Source organism: Octodon degus, unplaced genomic scaffold (assembly GCF_000260255.1).
Source record: "Octodon degus isolate 3935 unplaced genomic scaffold, OctDeg1.0 scaffold00151, whole genome shotgun sequence".
In the NCBI taxonomy this organism is placed as follows: Eukaryota; Metazoa; Chordata; class Mammalia; order Rodentia; family Octodontidae; genus Octodon; species Octodon degus.
In genome coordinates, this window is record NW_004524727.1 from 424,905 (window position 1) to 447,725 (window position 22,821).

Here is a 22,821-nt window from a genome sequence, read left to right on the forward strand (position 1 = left end):
TGCATGTGGCAGGTGCTGGGCTCACCGTGCAAGCCCAGTAGGTACAGGGCTCCTCCTGTGCCCAGCAAAGGCAAGAATCCTCATGTTAATGCACTTGAAATATGAACACCGAGGGCTCCCATAGCCTCCCAAAGGACGGTATGTTCTAAATCACAAGAAGCTGTCAGTCCTTTCCCTCGCTGGGGTTAGGAGTCCTGACCCCAGACAAAGGACAGCATGTGCCTTCATGGCGTCTCCAGTGACCACACAGAGAATATGAAAGACGCACACCCCTAGAAGGGGCAGCAGGAAGAAAACTTGGCAGCACCAAGCTCCCATACACAAAGGAATGTGCCCTCACCACACTCCCCATTGATGGCTCTGGGGACGGGACAATGAAGCAGGACTGATCTGATGGCGCCTCCCGATGGCCTTGTGGGCACAGGCTGCACACCTTCGTCCAGTGTGGCCGCAGAGATGGGGCGTGGGGCTTTTCTGTGGCTTATTTTTCTTATCTGTCAGCACCTTGTCTGTGCTAGAGCAGAAGAGAGGAAGTGGCTCAGACTGAGAGGAGCGGAAAATCAGGACGCCTGCTTGGCCAGGGCCACTAGGTGGCCGGTGGGAGCCAGGCTTCCCAAGCTGAGCCACAGAGGGGCTGCACCAGTCCAAGGCTCTCAGATAAGCAAAGCGCCTCCCCTGACTCCCGGGAGCCGCAGTCCTGCACCCCGAGCTCACAGCTCTGACAGTGTTACAAATCTGTCTGTGTTGTTTGTGCGAATGCAGAAAGGTCAGTGTTCCTCGTGGTTTTGCAAATGCTTTCTTTTCTTTGGATATTTGGATCCCTAGTTCTGAAGCCATCAGGCACATGCAGTGTTCTTGGCGGTCAGGGTTTGTGTGGAAAAATGTTTCCCAGGCAGGGAGGAAAGATAAGAAGTGCCTTAGTGAGATCGCAGTCTCGAAATAAAAAAATAAAATATTTTTTTTAAAAAACTCCCCATCCTTCAAGAACAAAAAAATCATTTCTTTGAATTTTTTCTGGCCAAGCTCATTTCTAAAACCATAGCTGTAGTGAGGGGGCAAAGGCAAGAGAAAGGAAGAGAAGGTAGATGATAGAGAAGTGGATGGGCACAGCGAGGTGCTCCTTCAGCCGGGAAGCCTAGGGCAGCACATGCCCAGGCACAGCGCAGGTCCCTCTGGGGCTCATGGCAGAGACACAGAGGGAGGGATCCTGGCTGACCAAGTGGGCATCACCTGAGTGACTCGCAGGGCATCCAATCCAGAACAAACCAAGCCCATGACCCACCCTTCTGCCCACAGAACCCCGACATGGAAGTCGATGAGAACGGCACCCTGGACCTCAGCATGAACAAGCAGAGGCCACGGGACAGCTGCTGCCCAGTCTTGACACCCCTGGAGCCCATGTCCCCCCAGCAACAGGCAGTGATGAGCACCAGGTGCTTCCAGCTGAGCGAGGGGGACTGCTGGGACCTGCCCGTGGACTATACCAAGATGAAGCCCCGGCGGGTGGATGAGGATGACCCCAAGGAGATCACGGTATGTCTTTCCCTAACACCTGCCTGCACTCCCCATGATGCGATCAGGGGGAGCCTGAAAACGCAGCTTGCTGGAGGTGACAACACGCGCCTGTCATCCCAGCAACCAGAGAGGCTGAGGCAAGAGGGCCTCAAGTTTAAGACCAGCCTAGACAACCTAGTGAGATCCTGTCTCCGAAAGAAAAGTAAAATTTTTAAAAATTTGCATACCCCTCAGGAGAAAATATAACATGTGATTAAAAATAGCAGTGAATTTTACACTTAAAAATGTATTGCAGGAGCAGCTGGGGTTCAATCCCGGCATGCCTTGCCGGGCCCGAACCCAGGGCACACTGAGACAACATTGAGACTGGGCGTGGTGGCATGCACCTGTAATTCCAGCGCTTGGGAGGCTGAAAACAGGAGAATTACTACGAGTTCGACCTGCATAGTGAGACCCTGTAGAACCTGTACTAAATACATTTTTAAAAAATGTACTGCAGGAGCCGGGGATACATCTCAGTGGCAAAGCACCTGCCTAGCAAGAGCCAGGTCCTGAGTTTGATTCCTAGCACTCCCCCCAAAAAAACATATTACAGTAAAAGGCACATTGCTGAAAACCACACCCCTTGCCACCTTCTGTAGCTTCTCTGGAGACCTCTTTCCTGAGTGTCTTGAACTGCACTGTCCTGGCTGCCTTGATGCCCTGAATGGATTCAAATTGTCTCCTTTTCCTGGTCATTGTGACTGTGAGGAAGAGCCAGGAGTTGCACGGTGCCAGGTCCAGGGATTGGTGGATGAAGACACAGCGTCATGTTTTTATGAGCTGCCTTTCTGAATGGCATTGAGTAGCAGTATTCACTGTATTTGTGATCCCGCGTGCTAAAGACCCTCAGGAAAGAGGATGCCAGAGCTGCTGCAGAAAGTGGCAAGGACAATGAGAAGAGTATGTTCAAAGTGAGGGGAAAGTTTTTAAAATGAATTAATAATGTTTCCTTTACTATAACAATCTTTGTATGTTATTTTGATTTTTTTTTGTTTTTTGTTCGTTGTTTTGTTGTTGTTGTTAATCTATTTGGTTGTTAGAGGGTCTCACTATGCAGCTGAGACTCGTGGGGATCCTCCTGTTTTCAGCCTCCCCAGCACTAGGATTACAGACATGGGCCACTATGCCCAGACTCTGGCGGGCTCAGCCCACTGGGGGGGTGGGGCTGGCACCACATGTGGTGCTGGAGATCAAACCACAGTCCCTGTGCTTGCCTAAGCTTGCCTAAGCAGATGCTTTAGTCTGCCCTAAGCTATCTTGCCGGCAGCAGAGTTTTGTTTTGTTTGTTTTGGGTACCAGGTATCAAACTCAGAACCTTGGACTTGCCAGGCAGGCACTTACGTCTCTGAGCTACATATCTGGGCAATAATCTTTTGAATTTAAACTTTCATCATACATTTTGATCATTCTTGTGCATTTCCTCTTTAAGTATGGCCTTCAGCTACTGAGAACTTAAGGGGAAAAAATGCTTTCGGTTGGATGAGAAGAAATGTGCAATTGACATGGAGTGGTACAAACTATTAACTCTTAAATTTTATTTTCCAACACCTGTGTTTTGTTACGAATTATTTCACTAGGAAAATGCACAAACAGCGTATCAGTTCTTTTCCAAAGAAAATAGTGTTCTCTTTGCTGGCAGCAAATTATAATGAAAGTAGTAAGTACTTAGATGGCGACCAGTGTGCTCTTTGAAATTAAAGACAACCCTCTTCCCCAAGAAATAAACGATTCGGAAAAGCAAGACACAGTGTTAACATTCGAGTTTTCAAATTCAGGTTCTTAAAGTATTATATTCTTCTCCTTGGACTAAAAATAAGAAGTAGAGAACTTTTTTCTTTGTTTTGTTTTAATGGAGTGACTGCTTCAGATCCAAAAATTATGACATCTTTTTTTGTTCACTATAAAACAGAAAATTGTCAGAGTAAGGAGACCGCTGTCCAAGCAGCAGCATCCATGGGACCCGGAAGTGGAGAAGGGACAGTTAGCTCTGCGGAGAAACTGGAGGGGAAGGCAGCTGAGCACCTAGGAGCCTGTTATCCTTGTTCTTCAAATTGATTTAAGTAGCTAGGTGTTGTACTAAAAATAAATAAAATCCTAGTGGCCAGCTGAATTTCTAAGTATTTTTCTCTCCTGCAGTGTTAAAATCATTACTGCCAAAAGAGAGCACGGTAATTGAATCCCCAAATTTATTTTAATTAAAGTCCAGAGACAGAAGTGTTTTTATGACAGATTTAGAAGTCAAAACTTTACCATGTAGGAGACGTAGCGCGCACATGAGCTCCTCACTGCCGCCCACAGGAATTTCCAGGTTACTACAAGTAGGTATTCTATTGTGTAACAAAGGCACAGCCTGAGAGTAATTTTAAATTACAACATGAATGTGACTGTTCTTCCCTGGATTTGAGACTTAAAGTACCTATATGTAAAATATTTACCAGCAATGGGTAAGATCTCTATTCTACAATAGATGTGGGTTGGTGCTAGGTCTGTTCAGAGCAATGCTAAACTCAGGCCACAGCGGAGGTCTCTGACTGTCACCTTCAGTCCCACTGCCACTGGCCATCAGCCCTGCAGAGCTACTGGTGGACAAGCCAGGCCTGGTTCCCAGCAGAGGCCTCGTCAGGACAGAAGGCAATGGGGCTCTCAGAGCATGATGTAAGAGGAGGTGGCAGAGAAGGCCGCCCGGTGTGTGCTTGGCCCAGTGTGGCCCTGAAACTGTGCTTTGTCTGCAGCCGGAAGACTTGGACCCCTTCCAGGAGGCTCTGGAAGAAAGAAGGTACCCTGGGGAGGTGACCATCCCAAGCCCCAAACCCAAGTACCCCCAGTGCAAGGACAGCAAAAAGGACTTAATAACGTAAGCATAACAGGAGGCAGAACACGGGTCTCCTCCACCCTCCCTCTCCTTGGCTTCCCTTGAGACCGATCACTGTGCCGCGCCTTGCCGGTGGAGCATGCACCTTCGTGCACACACCCATCTGTGGCTGCCTTGAGGAGGGCGAGGCCGGGCCACCTGCTTGTTCGCAGTGGTGCTCAGTCTCGGAGGCGCCTTTCCATCCAACGCGTGCGCTCTCAGCTTCGCCTGGGCTCCTAGTCCCCTTGCAGACATTGCAGCTAAACTGGAAACAATGAAATTTTTTTCAAGTTTTTTTTAAGCATACTTACTATTTTGGCTGTTTTTTTGTTTTTGTTTTTGTTTGGTGGCAGATGTCCAACTCCAGGGTGTGATGGGAGTGGTCATGTGACTGGTAATTACGCCTCACACAGAAGGTGTGACTTTATTTTTTTTTTTCCATGGTGGATTCTGTCTTTTCAATTTATTGTTTTCAGCTTACCTCAACAATGCTGTCAAAGTAAAAATGTTGAATTCTGTGTCAACCTTCTAAGTGCTCTGTGTTGGCCTTCCAAAGCATGCAGACCGAGGTGTTGTATAATGTCTTTTAACCTTGAGCTCCCTAAATTTGCACAATTCTTCTCAGATATCTAAACCAAAGAGCACAAATATCTTATCTTTTTTTAAAAAAGTTCATTAACAGAGTCGTTTTCCTGAATTTACATTTGAACATATTTAGAGTTCATTGTAAGAAAAAAAAATTCAGTATACAGCACTGTCACCATCGCTTTTCTGCATTGACCTCTTTTAATTTAAATTCAGTTGTATGTCGTGTTTGTCCGGGTGGCTCTGTCACCTCGAGGGTCACTCACCTGCCTCTCCCGGCCTGTCTTACAGTCTGTCTGGCTGCCCACTGGCTGATAAAAGCATTCGAAGTATGTTGGCCACCAGCTCACAAGAACTCAAGTAAGTGATTATGACAGTCATTCTCTTTTAAAATATTTATGCACTTGTCAGTTTACAGTGAGAAATAATGCGTCACTTGAAAAGAACAGAAATATTTTTGAAAGACTCACCTATGACATCAGTGCCCTATTTTAGTTCAAAGGACCAAGGCCTGCAGCCTGGGGACGGTCTAGTCGCCTTCTCCCCTCCCATGCATCTCTAGGCTGCTCCTATGACCTCTTTTCTGTCTGGAACTTTCTGAGGCACAGGGAGTTTCTTGTATGTACACCCTCCAACACATAGTTTAGAGTGACCCAAACTCTTAGAAAATTATTGCAATTTAAAAGATCAAATCTAAGTTTTTAAGTCAGAAATTAGTCTAAGTATTAAAATTTGGATACCTAACAGTACTTAGGATAATAACTAACTCCTTATACACATGGTGGTCTTAGTTAATGAGACAGCCCAGGACTTTGAGAACCCATGTGGCGACGGCATCCAACTGTACACACACACACACACACACACACACACACACACACACACCTTTCTAGTAGTTTTGCCTCCTCTCCTCTGTGCCTGTGACTTTTAGGTACAATTCTAGCAAAATGATGAAAATACCACCCCCCACACCCCAGGCCAAGTGTTCTTCCTCTGTCTGTCTCGCCAGCATATCCAAGCCCTACACAAGCTTGGGAAGTAGTTTAGTACAGGTTGTAAGACATATACTAATGCCACCATCATTCTAGTTAGAGCAGAGATGCTTGAATATTTGTAAGGACTGAGGACAAGATCTGACAATTCCACAGCACCCTGAGAACCAGGAGTCCCCCTGATAATTTTCCCTTTGTCTGACGTATCCTATCATGATGTCACATTGCTAGAGTTTCATCTTGTTTAGGAAAGGCCTTCGTATTCACCAAGGAAAAAGATGTTTTCAAGTCCATGTTGATCCCTCTCCCAACCCTCCACCCACACCCGTCCAGGTCCCATCACTGTAGCCCAAGGATACCTTGGGGTCAGGATTTTGTTTCATACCATGTCATCTTTTGCAGGATCCCTGTCCAAGGCCCTAGTGCCATAGACCACCTGTTCATGTTCAGTGACTTCCTGAACTAGCCCCTCCATCACCAGCCTCTGGGCTTTCTCTTTCTGGATTGTAAACAGCTGGAGGGCTTGCTCTTCAGTGTGTAGCAGCATCATCCAAAGCGGTGCCTGATGGACACGTATCTTTAGACTCTCAGAACGGACAGCTTTAGCAGCTAGACCAATTCCTCACACTTTGCTCAGGCATCTTTTAATCATGGCTTCAATCCACATTTCCCTCCTGGTCAAAACGTGACTAACTGCACTTGGAATGTGTCCAACACATCTGAATATGGCAGCATTCCTTTGAATTTCTTGATGAGGAATATTTTGCAAAAGCTTGGCGTGTCTCCAGTTTCAACAGGCCAGCTGCACATAAGAAAATAGCCCTTGTGCTGCTCGCGTCTAGCATTGCCTCTACTGCTTAGCGTCTCAAGAGTCCCATGGCCGCAGAATTCTTCTTGCTGTTCCATTTTCATTGCGTGCCTTCTTTAGCATTGTACTCAGAAGTTTATGTCATTGGTCTGAAATCCCAAGCAGACCTGCTAACTCTGCGGTTTCCGCACTTTCTGATCTCATCTCATCTTGGGAGATGGTGTGATGTTCCTTACCATGATCATCTTCGGAGGGGAGCGTTTCTCTCTCGTGTGTTCCTGGAAAACATGGGACTCACCAGCACCCTCTACCCTGCCTCTTCCTGGAGGTGGACAACATCATCCAGAGGCCAGATGGTCTTTGCCTACCATTGGCGAGCTCAGAGACACGCGCACGTTTCTAAACTTGTCTTTGCAAATTAGTTCTGTTTTGCTTGAACCTGGCTGGGAAATCAGACTTGACAAATTTCCCAAAATGGTCTATTCCTATTCACGGATCTTTAAAACCAAGGACTCCCATTAACTGTCTTCCGTAAAGCGACTACTATTTAAATGACCTGTTTGCACTTGATGGCTATGTCTTGCTAAACTGAGGAAACCGTGGACCATACTGATTTTTTCTATTAACATTTTAATTGTGAACCTGCATTTATCACTTTGTTGGCTGATTCAGAAAGGGCTGTTGGGTGGTTTTTCCCAGGTGAAGGAGGGAGGACCAATCCCCTTTAGGGTGTGCAACAGTTGCTGTTGGAGTGATTCATGCCTGAGCCTTTTCAATGTGCCATTCTTCAGTTACCCCTCTAAGAGCTTCGATGGCTTCCTATAGCACCCTTTTACCTAAGTGACAAAATGGGGTATCTCTGTTCACTGTGCAAAACAATGCCCTTTACTTATTCATAAAGATGGAGGAGGAAAGGGGTTCCAATTACCTCAAAATTTTTCTCAATTACTTGTCAGCTAAGACAAAATTATTATTATTGGCCATTATTGTAACATTCTTGACCAGGGACAAGATGAATTAGGCCAGATAAACCTTAGACCCTGGATCCTCTTTGGCTTCCTGAGCTCTTTGCTCAATTATAATCCAGAGTGACAATTGGTTTTTGTGTATAAACATGTACAATATGTAAACTTGAAAATGTATTAAAATGCAATGTATACATGAATTTTATTCCAAATCTGGAGCACTGATTTCCCTGACCCCTGGTCCCCCAGCGTAGACACACAGTTGGTGGTTTGGAGGGAGGGAGGCAGCGGTAGAGGTGACAGGACTTGAGGGAAACAAAACCATGGCCCTGGGCACTGGTGGGTGGACCTGCGACGGCTCTGCATGAGCTCACGGGGATGTATGAGAAGTCCACACTGAGGCCACGGGCCAAATAATGAGCAAGACAGAACAAAACTGTGTGAATTAAACTGGATTTCTGGTGAGAACTATACCGAATGTGAGCTCCAATTCCAAAGGAAAATTGCTCCTATTAAAATGTCCTTTTCAAAGATTCCTGAAGGAAATGAAGTAGACAAAATCAGAAACCACCGCCCCACAGAGCCAGTCTGGCAGAGTCTGGGTCTCCTCCTGGGAGCTCCTTCTCCCACCTCCGGGAGCAGCCAGAGTCACAGACGCCACTGGTGCTCAGGAACCAGTTTAAGCCAACATGTTCAGTTCTACATCAGAGGCAATTAGCCCTTAGAAGGGGGCCCAGATTGACCTCATCTATGATCTGATTGGCCAGATGTAGATGTGCCTTCTTCAAATTCATGCCTGTGTCTCGGGATGCCCCTGAACCTTTGTTAACATTCGCCCCTCAGCAAGTGTAGTCTCAAGCCACTGGCTCGTCTTTGTTTCTTCCTGTCCAACCTTTGTTAATCATTGTGGACAAGGGAGACCCTACTTCTAACCTTTGGAATGTTCTTTCATCGACCCTGAAGCCCTGGGCATGCATCCTGGGTATTTTTAGCTTAGGCACACAGGAATTTTAGTCACATATAAAGCTTTTTTAAACCCAATTACATTTTTTTTTCAAACAAAACTGAAATCAAAGAATTATAACTTTGAACTTGGTTCAGAATATAAGGTTGCTTGTTGCTAGACTATCCCTAGCTTGCATGCTCAGCTAGGACTCTGACTCATGCGTCACTGACAGCTGGATTTCCCACGGGGGAGGTCATTGTGGCTGCTGGGTAGACAAAGCTCTTTGTCATCATGAAATCCCCACTTCCACCCTCACTGCAAAGATTGCTCCCACACGCTCTCTTGGATAGCAACCTCATGCTTTACCACACAGACTGGGCTCACCCAGGTACCTAGGAACATGGTCCCTTGGGCAGAGGCTGTGTCCGGGTGAGGGGACGCCTAGTGGCCCCAGCCTGCCCCTAGCACACCTCCAGCCACAGAGTCTCCAGCCAGCAACAAATGCTTCCCACGTCTGGAGCTTGAGGGTCACCAGCAGGAGGCAAGGTGCTAAAGAGGCCCCCGGGAGCTGAGTGTAGGGTGGCAGCTGCCCCTCTAGACATACAGGCACAGACAGCAAGTAGTAATGGCCAAGCCTGAGCTAAATCTTCCAGATACTGGACAACCTTCTCCAGCTGCCCCTGAAGTACTCAACTTTCCATCCAAAATTAGAATTTGCATCAAGTATGAATGTAGACACATACAGACTCTTTCTTGCATGCACACACACACCAACACATGCATATACACACAAATGGTACACACGTGCAAACACACTTACTTGTATACACATAAGCACAATAATTGTGAAAACCCATCCAAACCTGCACACACACATGCAAACATGCTTCTGCACACACTCACATACATAGATGTATGCACACCAGTGCACTCATGCACACACACACCATGCACACATTTGTACAGCTTCTCAAGTGATGGAGAACACCTGGATATTACATCCCATCATCACACCCAGGTGGAGAGCTTCTCATTCCTTTCTTAAAATCAGTTCACTGCCTTTGGTATGTGCTCCTGCTAGGACCTAGTTCTATCATATTTTTTTTGTCTTTGTCTTTTCTTGTTGCGGTTTTTTGGTTGGTTTTTTTTTTTTTTTGAGACAGGGTTCACCTTGTAGCTTGAGAGGCTGGCCTGGAGCTCACTAGGTAGCCTAGGCTGACCCCAGACTCGCAGTGATCCTCTGGCTTCAGCCTCCCAAGTGCTGGGATCACAGATGCGCACCACCATGCCTGGCAGTTCCACCATTTCTGTGTTAATGTCTAGAAAAAATTACAGTTTGCACTTTAACATTTTTAGGAAAGCTTTTACATTTTCCCTTTAAGGTGATTGATTGATTGATTGATTGATTTTGGCAGAACCAGGGATTGAACTCAGGCCCTTGCGCTTGCCAGGGAAGCGCTTATTCCACTGAGCCATCTCCCTGGCCCCCACTTTAACATTTTTAAATACTTTGCAACATACAGCGTGTGGCAGGTAATCTTTTATTTTTCATCATAATGACACAGCAAACTGAAGTTCACTATAGGAAATAGAGATACGGCTGGGGGTATAGCTCAGCAGCAAATTGTCTGTCTGGCAAGCTCAAGGTGCTGAGTTTGATTCCCAGTTCAAAAAATAACATGGAATTACAAGTAAGCACAATTGTGGGAAAGCTCCTAAAATAAGAGTGTTTGAGGGTGACTTTAAACACACACATACACGCACGCACGCACGCACGCACGCACACACACACACACACACACACACCCTAATAAACAGAAACAGAGCTGTGAATGTAAAGACAGCTCACTGACTTGCCCATGAAGGAGGGGAAGACAAGAAGAAGCCTCAGAGTCCCTGTTGCTCCTGTCCTGCACCAAGAGACAGCCAGAGGCCCCACAGTGTGAGGAAGCAGCCTGGATACAATCCACCATAGGCTTCCCGAAGTGTCACTGTGCCTGTGAGGTCCCAGTGCCAAGTCACCCTCAGGTTCTTCTCCCCCAGCAGCGAGGGTGAGCCCTGGCTGAGGAGGTGAAGACCCCAGTGTGGAAGCACTGTGTGGCACGATGCCTTTCCAGCATTTTCTGTGGCGGGTGCTCTGTGGACCTGTGCTTTGTCACTGGTGGTTTTGATGTGCGTTGGTTGTTTGCATCGGTGAATGATCGAGACTTCTACACACTCACTCCTTAACACACGCATCCAGAGCCCCTGTGCACAAACCCACAGAGCTTAGCTGGTGTCCGCATTCACAACTTAGCATTCTGAAGAAGGGGGGCAGCTGAGAACCTCCTGAGCTCACTGGCTTCCTGTGTGAAGGCACAAACCGTGTAAAGACATTTTCAAGGACACTGCAGAGGGTAAAATTCCATTTATAAATTTATTTGAGACGTCTAATCCATAGCCAGAGAAAAGGCACAGTTTGTGCCCTTCAGGAATGTACGGTTAGGTATTTAGAGAAAGGCAAAGGGGAAAGTGCGTCTAAATCCAGAGATTCCCTGGTGATAATCTTGAACATACACACCGGCCATGGGATGCGCCAGAGCAGCCTCTGAGGACCACAGAGCCCACCGTGGGCAGCTCATGGAGGATGACCAACTGGATGTGGAAAGAGCTTCACACGAGGGGGAGTGTCTGGACTTCAAGGCAGAGCCAGCCCGGCTGCTACAAACAGCTTAGTCGGCCTGAGGCCGAGGACAAGAGTCAAGAACAGCAGGAATGTGTGGACAGCATCACTAGATGGCGCCACAGACATGGCCTTGAAACTCAGACCCGGAGGACCCCAGGCAGAGCCCTGAAGGGGCCTGCAAGAGGTGCTAGAAGGAGGGCGTCCCAAGGTACCAGGAGACAGGCAAGACCAGGGTTGGACTGAATAATTCCAGGCACTGCTATGGTTTCTAGATGCTCACTGGAGAGGAGAGGAGGCGTGCTGTGGAGAGACCGTGTGGCCCCACCAGACAGGACTGGCAGGAGTCCGCGTGGGGGTCCGTGTTAGAACAACAGCTTCTCTTGGGAAGCCACAGCGGGCAGCGCCTGGCAGGGAACGTGGTTTTTACATATGGATGCTCATTTGCTCCTGCAAGGCAAAAAGCAAGGTTGGACTGCCAAGACCAACCTTGACAATAAAAGACATTCTCAAGGTTTTTTTACAGATGTTTCTTCATTCATTTTTATAAAACCCCAATAGAGCACACTGGCTATCAGCACAAGATCATGGACCAGAGGAAGAGCTTTATGGATGCCCTTCCACCTGGGCACCTGCGGCCACCAGGGCTTCTCCTTAGCCATTGGCACAGGCGCACAAAGGAGGGCCAGGACGCGTGGCCTGCCTTCTTGACGCTTAGTGCATCCTGCGACCATAGTGGTATCCACGTAGCCATTTTTAATGCACTTGCCGCAGCCTGGGTGCAGCCAGGCTGAGAGACGAGGGGCTCCAGATCTCCCCTCCCAGGGCAGAGGTGACCCTTAACTTCACAGGGAGCCAGCTGTGTGATTTCCATGGGTTTTTATTGTGACACAGTTGGGAACCACCTTACATTCAGAATCAGACCATGAGGCAGCTTTTTCTTGTGAAATATTACTTAGCCTTACGTTCTCCCCTTCAGAAACGAGGAGGCCTTCGGTACAGATGTCAGAAACTACTGAGTGATAGTGCTTACATCCAAGCAGATAAAAGAGCACCATCCCAGCATCAAATGAAAATGATACCTCTTCTGCAGGCCGCTGTTTGTTCTTTTTCTTTTTACTAGGCGCGAGTTTGTGCACGTAATGCCCGTGCTCCTGCGGGCAGTCACTGCACATACACAGAACTTCTTCATCATTCTGCATCTCCTTCTCCTCTCCTCCCTCTGTGTCCTGGTCCCTTCCCTTTTGCAAGAGACCTTCCTGTTTCTTATCATCTGTCTTTTACTTTGGTCTTTAATTGATTTATACTTTGGGTTCTTCATACGAGAGAAAGCGAGCGTGTGACATTTAAGCTCACGTGTCTGATTTATTTTACTGAACAAGATGGTCTCAAGGTGAATCTATTTTGCTACAAAAGACTCAAGTGTATTCTTTCTTTTGGCAGAGTAGTACTTCTTTGTGTGTAAACACCTCATCTTCTTTGTCCATTCATCAGTCGATGGGCCTGTAGACTGCTTCCAAGATTTAATTATTATGTATTCTAATTTTTTAACTTCTCAATTATTTTTCTTTTCAAGACGTAGGTCATATTTGATGCACATGGATCAGATTAAAAAAATGACATTCCTTACCATTTTAAAAGCTGAATTTTGCCGGGGAGATGGCTCAGTGGAATAAGTGCTTCCCTGGCAAGCACAAGGACCTGAATTCAATCCCCGGTTCCACCAAAAAAGAAAAAAAAAGAAAAGAAAAGAAAATCACTCTTCACTTGGGACCTGGGGAGATGGCTCAGTGGAATAAGTGCTTCCTTGGCAAGTCCAAGACCCTGAGTTCAATCCCTGGTTCCACCACAAAAAAAAAAAAAACAATAAAAGCTGAATTTTAAAGATACTTCTAGTATACATACATGTGTTTATTAACTTTTGAATATGTATTATAAATCATACATACACGCACACATTTTGTGGTCCTAAGATTAAAATTCAAAGCCAGACAAATTTGCTTTCATGAAAACACATCAAATTCTCTGAGGTCTTGTCAGATGTTCTATCTGGTTAAGTTTAGCTGCTCTTCATTATCAGGAATGGCCCCGATTTCATGTAGGCCTTGGCTCCTCTGGGGTGATCCTAAGAAATGAGCCCCCTCAGACTCCCTGAGGCTCTGGATCCACACCAGAAAAGTAGCCCCTCGCAGGCTGAGCAGCAAGACCGTGCTGGGAAAGTCTGCCTTGTAATACAAGGTTACATGGGCCTTTAATTGTAAATCTGAGGTTTTAATCTAGTAAACACTTCACTAATTTATAGTCCCCCAGAGCAGAATGAACGAAATTGGAAATAAAGTAGATGTCCCCTTTGGGAAATTATTGACAAGGATTTTGGAGGAAATTTATTTCCTGGCAGTTTCAGGAGAGAGAATCCCTCTCTCCAGAGCTGTTTCCTGATTGGAGATGCTTGAAGGGGACCCAGGGCTATTTGTGCACCCAGAGGGCTGGGATTGGAGACAGTCGCAGCAGCCCCGCAGATCAACCTATCCTGATATTTAACCCATTTATGTATTTCCTCTTCAACATGACCGACACTCTCCCAGGAGTGACAGTTCAAAGACTCCACATCTCATCTGTTCTGTGCTGCTGTCGCATCTTTACAGAAAGAATTATATCCCTGGTGCTACAAAATTCCATCTAATTGCCATCCAATTTATTTCAAATTATCTAGGTCCTACAAGTGAGGTGCTTAAACGCTCTCTGTTCAGAACTGAGAGATGGAGACACCTTGTCTCCCTACAAAGAGAAGCACAGAGTATCTGGTGGCAGGAACCAACGAGACATCCCAGGGTTACCTGGTCCCTTTTAGGAAAAAGCATTCAGAGCAAATGCTGTCTGATAACTTCGGCTCTGTGGGATAAGTGCCCGTAGAATCCTCTGGAATGATGGGAAGTTTGCTCTGTGCTGAGCCACACACTGGTCCTGAGCTGCCTGGATGAAGCTGCTGGGCACGATGAATTGGGACCCTAACTGCACTTCATGTTTATTAATTCAAATTTAAATAGCTGCCAATGCCAAGTAACAGCAAATACAATCAGACGTCACTGACATTGTTCTTATGTATCTTTTTTTTACCACCTTCTAATAAACATTTAGGAGGATTTCACTCCTGCATCTGAATAGTTTAGGAATTTTTCTTAGGATCTTGGTGCTCGATATTTCTTTGTACTAATTAAGCCACTGCTGAGTAGATTGATACTCTTTATTTGTACACTGCTCTCTCTTTTTACAATGAGTGTAGTGAATGAATGGAATATGACACAGATTTCGCAGTGCTGGTGTCAGAACAGAATACTTGCATGTTGCGTAGTGAAATAACAAAGACCTCTCTCCGTGGTACCAGAGTAACTGAATGTGATGCCAGTTAGTAGAAAGTCTTGCGTATTTGTTTGGCAGTAGGGATCAAACGCGGGCCCTTTGCCCGAGTCACGTACCTAGCCCTTTTTTTTTTTTTTTTTTTTTTTTTGAGTCAGGGTCTCACTAAGTCGTTCACGTGGAGCTCGAGCTTGTCATCCTTCTGTTTCAGCCTCCCAAGTGCTATTTTTATTTTTAAACAATAGTCATCTTTATGACGTTTACACATAGGCCAGAATTCAAAATTGGCCATAGCCGTGATGGCAAAGGGACCGTCTCTCACGTGTGCCTGACCGTCGCTGAGACCATGATCAGGCATGCTAGCAGCCCAGGGCCCTCAGCTCTGAGAGGCTGGGTTTCTGCTGTAGCCCAAGCACTCCTTTCTGAGCTGCTCTGCTGCCAGCAGCCTCCCAGTAGAGAAAAGCTTGCCCAGCTAGGAGGGCCAGGGGCAGTAGCGCTTTCCTGTCCTACTTTTTCTTCCTATCCTAAATTGTGACAGTGTCAATATCACGCTGTGGGGTTCTTTTCCCATTTAGAGTGTGAATAGGGAGCTGTTTTAGATAACACCAATCCAGGGCCTAATACAGCCAGGTCGAGCTGTTCCCTGTTTTTTAGTACAGCAGATTAAACCCAGGGCCTTCACACTGAGCTGCATTCCCAGCCTTTCTTATTTTTTATTTTGAGACAGAGTCTCACTAAATGGCTATGCTGTCCAGGCTGGGGTCCTCCTGCCTCAGTCTCCCAGGGTGCTGAGATTACAGGCATGCACCACCAGCTCTGGCACTGTGCCTTTACAGCAGCCCTCTGCCCATCAACCCTGCCAGGATGTGAGCAGTCGCTTCTTCTTTCTCAGCTCTTATTCTTCATTTTTTCCCTCCTCTGGCCAAGTGCTGATGGTGTTTTATTATGTACATTCATTCCATTCCCATAAAAATACACACAATGTATAAAAATCACCCACTACTGGTACATGGTTTCTCTCAAAGAGAAAAATATATTATTAATTAAGTAAAGAAGTTCATAAATGATATTTTGGGCATAAAACGAAGTACCAGAAATTGAGATGGTGAAGAAAATGAAAAATAGGAATTGCACCCCCATCTGTGGTGGTGTTTGTATTTTGACTAATCACAATGCATCTAGAATCTTTTTTTTTTTTTTTCAATACCAGGCATTGAACTCAGGACCCTGAGCTTGCCAGGCAAGCGCTTATTCTACTGAGCTATCTCCCTGGCCCCTGCATCTAGAGTCTTGTAGCCTCATTTTCTGTTTAACATATCAATTATATCACCTCATTTGTAATAGCTGCATACTATTCCTTGGGGAAAGTGGTAGTTGTTTGGTTTGGGTTTTCTGAGACAGGGTCTCACTATGTAGCCCAGGCTGGCCTTGAACTAGCAGCAATCATCCTGCCTCAGCCTCCTGAGTGCTGGAATTACAGGTGTGTGCCACCACATCTGGCAGGAAAATGTTTTTGTAGCTTCTGTCATAACAAACCCATCATTAAACCTGAGCACCAAGCATCTCATATGTTGGCCAGGCGATGCCAACTTCCTACAGGGCTGTGACCAGCAACAGCAGGTTATAAAGCAGAAGCACGCCTTGCCAGACGTGGTTGGCAGTGACTGGGGTTTTATCAGAGCTGGAGAAACATCTGCAGAAGTCTCACCTTGCCACTTGTCTGAGCCTTGGGTTCTGGCATGCAAGGTAAGCGTGGCTTCCCAGATCCCCCTGGTGGCCCTACTGGGAGCATCTCCAGTCACACACAGCAGAGGAGCATGGATGAGGCTGTCTTGGTTCCTGTTGCTTGCGCTGATCTCGCTGAAGCCAGGCCTGGAGTCCTCTCAGAAGCAAAGCAGCCTCGGGCAGGGCAGGGACAGAGCATGAGGCTGGGCTCCTGTCCTGGCACAGGGCAGATGCCACCTCAGCCTTGTGCTTCCTAGCTGGTGGAGGCCCAGGACGACCTTCTTTCTGGGAATGAAAATAATGACAGAAGTTTTGAGTCTCAACACGAATGCCTCCGCCACCCCAGTGTCCCATGTCTCCAGTGCAGCCTTTCTGTGTTCCATGAAATGCACCCAGGAATGAGAAGTGGGTTTTCAGCTCTGGCCGTGCAGCCAGCCACAGGTGCCACTGCAGTGAACCCAATACTGCAGAAACCTGGGTCTCAGTCCCTGAATTCAGAGCACCAGTTCCTGCAGAAGAAAGACAGTGTGCTGGGATACGGTCCCCAAAGCCAGCTGGACGCTGAATCCTTGTGTCTCAGTAAAAATACACTTACAGAAGAAGAACTCAAGGCTTATTAGCGATCCACCATTTGGCTCTTTCCATTGAAACTCACATCTGTTTCCCTAATTTAAAATTCCTCTTGAATAAAGAAAAAACATAACTGAATCTTACCCGATTTTAAGGTCTAGATTGTTTATGGAGGAAAGTGAGATGAAAATTGGACATTGCTGGACAGGACTTCTCCTTGGGATGGTTTCTTACTGCCCTAGATTCCTGTCTGGGAGGCTCAACTCTCCTACCCTCTCCCAGGTCCTTCCTCCCAAGCTACAACTCCTTGCTGCCATCTGTACTCTCTACAGATTCCTGCCCTCTTCTGTCCCTCGATGTCCCTCTGTGACACCCAGGATGAGTGTCAGATTGAAGTTCAAAGATTTCCCGTTGATACATTTTCAGAGCAAACAATGTAGATATAACATCCGCCTTGGGGCCGGGGAGATGGCTCAGTGGAATAAGCGCTTCCCTGGCAAGAGCAAGGACCTGAGTTCAATCCCTGGTTCCACCAAAAAAAAAAAAAAAAAAAAAAAAAATCTGCCTCTCGGAAGTTTCTACCTGCTTATTGGATGCTCTGTTTGTTGGTTGGTTTTTTTTAAATGAACTGTCATGTTTTCAGACCGGCTTTTCTGGTTTTAGCAAGCCTCACATGCATGTGCAGGGTGGTCTCAGAACTCACTAGAAGGAGGGTTCTGTGACCCAGGACCTGGGCATGTTGTCCACGCTGCATGTCCAGCACCCATACGGCACCTACCACCCTGGAAAATGGGCAAACTCAAGGCACTCATTGGCCCACAACTTCCGTCTCCTTTGCCGACTCTCGCCTCTCACCGGGGAAATCTTTCCATACCCCAACGCCAACGCCAAAGCTGGGCTTCCGCTGAACCTCACCTTCAAACAATGCCCACAGTGGCCAACGGGCAGCTTCTCTCCTGGCATCTCCCTGGGCATTTTTCTTTGCATTGCTTTTATATCAGAACGAGAGTTTTACCACAGAAGACACCTGTCTCTGTTTTTTCTTTTAATTCCCCAGGAAGATCAAATGGAACAACTGTTGAAACTAAATAGAAATAATTGAAAATGTTGCTTTTTATTTCACTGCAAGCTGGGAGATCTATTATTTGTTTTCTTTGAACAGTTCCTTTGAACAAGCTGGTCCAAATGTTCCAATTGCATGAATAAAGACTCCTGCAGGACCTGGAAGCCTCCGAACGCCCCCAGGAGTCTCACAGTGTGATGTAAACATAGCCACAGGGAGCCCACCCCTCCTCACTGTCCACAGCCTATGGTGACTAGTGAGTCCTCCTCTGAAGGCCACATCAGAGGCAGGACCAGAGCACCCTGAGACCCAAGGCCAGACTTCTGATGTCAGCAGTCACCCCCTGCCACACAACCTAAGTCATCTCTAGCCTTCCTTTTTCTTTCTTTTCCTTTTTGTTTGTTTGTTTGTTTGTTGTTACTTTACTGTTAATCAAACTTAGGACCTCATGCTTGCCAGGCAGGTGCTCTGCCATTGAGCTATCTCTCCAGCTCCCCCTCACCCTTCTAAATGCCATCTACAACATAGCGACACCACCAAAACCTCCCAATAGGTCATCATAAAGGTCAGAAAGCTCCTATTTGTAACATGAGTAGTTCATTTGCTAAATGAATAACTTAGGTCTGAATCCACTCAGAGACCAGAACCAACCATGGTGGCCTCATCCGCCAGGTCTTGGGACCTCTGAGATCATCTGGGGGGAGGGCAGATGGGGTGGCAGGACAGAAAAGGACAAAGATAATTAACACACTAGAATTTAACCCAACTCCAACAGTGAATGAAATAAAACTTCCTCTATTTGAAACTCCAACAATAACGATCAAAATATTTCAAAGATAAAAGAATTCCATTTTCCTAATATGTCTTTGTCTCACTCTTGTCTAATAGGGTACAATTTTAAAAATACTTGTATCAGACTTGCAAATCAGGTTGAAAATCATCAAATAAAAATGCCCATCAAACACACTTCAGAGCTAATCCTCACTTACTAATTTCACTCTCCTCGCCTCACATTCTGAATTCTGAAACATTTTCCCAACTGGCATATTTTGATCATCTTTCTTTTTTGTCATTTCTCTATTTTTCAAATTACTTTGAATGCTTGCCTCATTTCTCTTGCCTTTTTTGGATGGCTTGTGTTTCAGGATAAGGCTGACAGAGGAGCACCTAGCTGAAAGGGAGTCATGCTTTATCCTGTGTGGGTCAGGTGGCGATGTGAGTGTTTCTCTCTCTCTCTCTCTCTCTCTCTCTCTCTCTCTCTCTCTCTCTCTCTAGCATTTTCAGGCTACTACTCTATACCAACTTAGCTCTCAACTCTTGGTTGTGTCTGGTACACCTCCAGATGCCTGACTGTCACCCCTAGATTGGTTAGCCTTGTGTGTGCATAACCCATCCTGCTCCTGCACACGTCCCACAAGTCCACCCTGATGCTTCCTAACGGTCTATCTCGGTCCCAACCTCTGCTGCACCTTCAGAGATGTTACCTTCTCCCTCTCAGAAGCAGTAGTTTCACTGCAGATCCAGAGCTCTCTCACCCATCGTCCCAGCGTCTCAAATTTGCTTCCTCTTCTCTTCTTCTTCCAAAATGGCGCAGGTGTCACTGAGTCCACACGCCAGCTCACTCAATAAGTACTAACAAGTTTTCTCTTGTGTCAGGCCTTGATGATGCAGGTGGGTAACCAGGACAAAGGCTCCCAGCCAAGTAGAGCAGCTGGGCCAGGTATCAGCCCTCCTGTTGACAGTAGAAGTGACACCTGGGTCAGCCCCTCCACGCTCACAGCCATGCGGCCTTCAGTGATGACTTAGACTTTCTAATTTCTGTTTCTTACCTGGAAAAAGCAGCAGCCAGGCCAGCCCCAGCTCCCCAGAGCTCACAGACAGAAGTTTTCCCTCTGCAGCCCCGTCACAAGGCCACAAGGGTGAGCAGTCACCCCTCATTGTCTGGCAAGGAAGAGACTGGGTGCCTGGGGTAGATGGGGTGCTCCCTGATGAGGTTAGGGTGCTCCCTGGTGGTGTCTGCTTCCTGCAGCTGTTCCCACTGTGCCTTTCCCATTTACAACCTTCCTATATCCCTTAGTGAGCAGACCAAAAGCGAGGAACAAATTCCAGGAAAAAGTTGTCCCAAGTGCCCAGTAGTCTGAGGACCAGGTGGGTCCAGCCATTAGTATGAATCCCGAGACCCACCAGCCCAGTGCCCAGTGTCTGCCCAAGGCCTAGCCTTCGTGCACTGAGAGGTGATGAACGGCCTGGCGGCTGGCATCAGTCTTCGCTGGAGCCACCGCGAGGGTCAGCAGCCAAGGAAGGAAGAACCGCAAACCCCACACGAGCACCGCCGGAAGCTGCTCTCCAGCCCTTCAGGGGGATGATGTTTGTTCATTTCCAGTGCACCTGAAACAGGGAGGGCTCACGACGTGACTGCTGGCCTCCCAATAGGGTGGAGATGTTAGCCCTGTCGTGCCGCCAGGCACCTCCCTGCCCGGCCCTGCTAGTAGCCACCTCTACTTGCTCCTTAATTTTGGCCTCTCAGGCTCCTTCGTCTGCCAATCATTTCCAACCGAAACATGAGGACAGCATATGGAACTAGCACTCGAATGCCTGTCGCTGAGCCCCACAAGTAGGGAACACTCCAGAACAGAACAGAGACCAGAAGAAGGACAGCTGAGAATTAGCCATGCACTTCCTGCCTTCTGCCTCCTGAGCGGACCCTTTCGCTTACCAACGAGGGGCCTCATCCTCCCTGAGCCCGTGAGCAAGAGCAACTGGTCACTTCTCTAACAGAAACCACACACAAGGGCCAGTGAGATAGCTCAGTGGACTAAGTGCCTGCTTAGGCAAGTGCAGGGACTGGGGTTCGGTCCCTGGCACCACATGCTGTGCTGTTCTCACCCCCAGGCATGGTGGTGCATGCCTATAATCCCAGTACTGGGAAGGCTGAAAGCAGGAGGATCACTACAAGTCTGAGCTGCGTCGTGAGACCCTGTACCAAATACATTTTTAAAAAAAGAAAGAAACTACACATACTGCACACAGACACACAAGCACCTGCACACACACACACACATGCCATACAGAAATATGTGTGCTCATGCATACATGCACTAACACAATTCACATACATACCACACATGCATAAACAAACACAATATACATGCACATGATCCATAAGGTATACACATTCATGCAGCACACATGCCAACAGCCCACATGTACACACACAACATACATTTACATACATGCTAACCACACACATGCAAGTACATACACACTGGTCCACCAAATGCACCATACACATATGTAACACCTGCATGTATGCACCTCACACCTCACAATTGTATTCATAGCATGCACACACAACACACATGCACATAGACATACATACATACACACTTATGCATGTACTCTATGAGGCATATACCCACATGCACATGCAACACATATACATACATACCACGTGTGCATACATGCAACATGTATATGTACACATATTCTAACACCCCACGTGCAAAGACACACAGTGTGCCCTCAGACACTCACACCTACATTCACACACACCCACACACACCAGCACAGAAGGCTGAGCCTGCAGTAAGGAGTTGGCTCCTGAGAGGGTGGGGCTCCGCAGTCAGGTCTCAGGAGCATCTGTACCCCACACCCCTTCCCAACAGGCTGTGCCCTTAGTCCTGGGCCTGGCTCCAATGAGAGACGTGCAGGTCCATTCTACAAGGCAGCACAGCACAGAGCTGCAGGGCTGCCTCTGATCCACCGGAGGACCAGTGGTGCCGAGAAAGGAGAATCACAGCAAGCACAGGACGGCTGTGCCCTGTTTACCTCCAGCCGAGCCTGCACCCATGTGACTGGGACTCCCTTCAGTAGCCCGAATCTTGGGCCATCCTGGCAGCAGGCAGCTTGTGGTCTGGAGGCACCCAGTACCTGGGATTCCCCTTAAGCTCTGGGAGGGCAAGTGTGTATATCCCAGCGGTCCTGGACTCAGTGCATCACTACCCCAGAGATGCAGCGGTTGTGCTGCAGCCTCCTCCTCCAAAAGCCTTCCACCTTCCCTGGAGGAACCACCCACCCTCAGGGCATCTCCCACTCTTCTCAGTACCCAGCTGCTCAGCACCTTAAGGAGCTGATCCAGGCTTTTTCCTTTTTTTTTTTTTTTTTTTTTTTTTTTTCCTTACATATTATGGAACCAGCCTGCACCACAGGGATGGCTGAGAAAAGAAAGAGCCTAGCAACCAGGTCGCCATAGCAACGCACTCCCTCTTCCCACCTCCCTCCCAGCCCCAGGGCAGCCTGGACCAGTGGGGGGGGGGGGCTGTGGATCACCCCCGCCCTGCAATAATCTTCAAAGTACCTCCCCGCAGGCTGGAAGCACCCACCCTGCCTTCTGCACAGGAAGGGGCCCCAACGGCCTGTCCCAGGGGGCACGTACAAGACTTGAGGATTAACGATCACTGCAAGCCTCATCCTCTGAGAGAATCCTTCTTTCCTTTTCTTCCAGAAATCATCCTGTTCATCCTCTAATGCTCACATAACAGCAAATCATTTTCAGAATGTAACTCTTTTCCTAAGAAATACATTTTTAGCATTAGGCAAGTGAAGTTGCCACTAAAATTCGCTTCAGGCAGCCACATTTCAAAATAATTTTCTTAAAAATTGGAGCCAAGGCTGTTAAAGGGTCAGTAAATAAAGATAGATACTGTTAATACTTCCATTCGCCACGGTCAGCAGACCCCA

General features: G+C 47.3%; 1 protein-coding gene across 7 annotated transcripts in view; it reads left to right on the forward strand.

The window, feature by feature from the left end:
* Myt1l (myelin transcription factor 1 like) overlaps window positions 1–22,821 on the forward strand; it is a 191,428-nt gene that overhangs the window by 127,428 nt on the left and 41,179 nt on the right. For all 7 annotated transcript variants that reach the window (XM_023702399.1, XM_023702398.1, XM_004642308.2 and 4 more), the window contains 3 exons: window positions 1,297–1,533; window positions 4,290–4,411; window positions 5,285–5,353. In XM_023702399.1, the coding sequence (XP_023558167.1) occupies window positions 1,297–1,533; window positions 4,290–4,411; window positions 5,285–5,353 (428 nt within the window). The remainder of the gene's footprint in view (window positions 1–1,296; window positions 1,534–4,289; window positions 4,412–5,284; window positions 5,354–22,821) is intronic.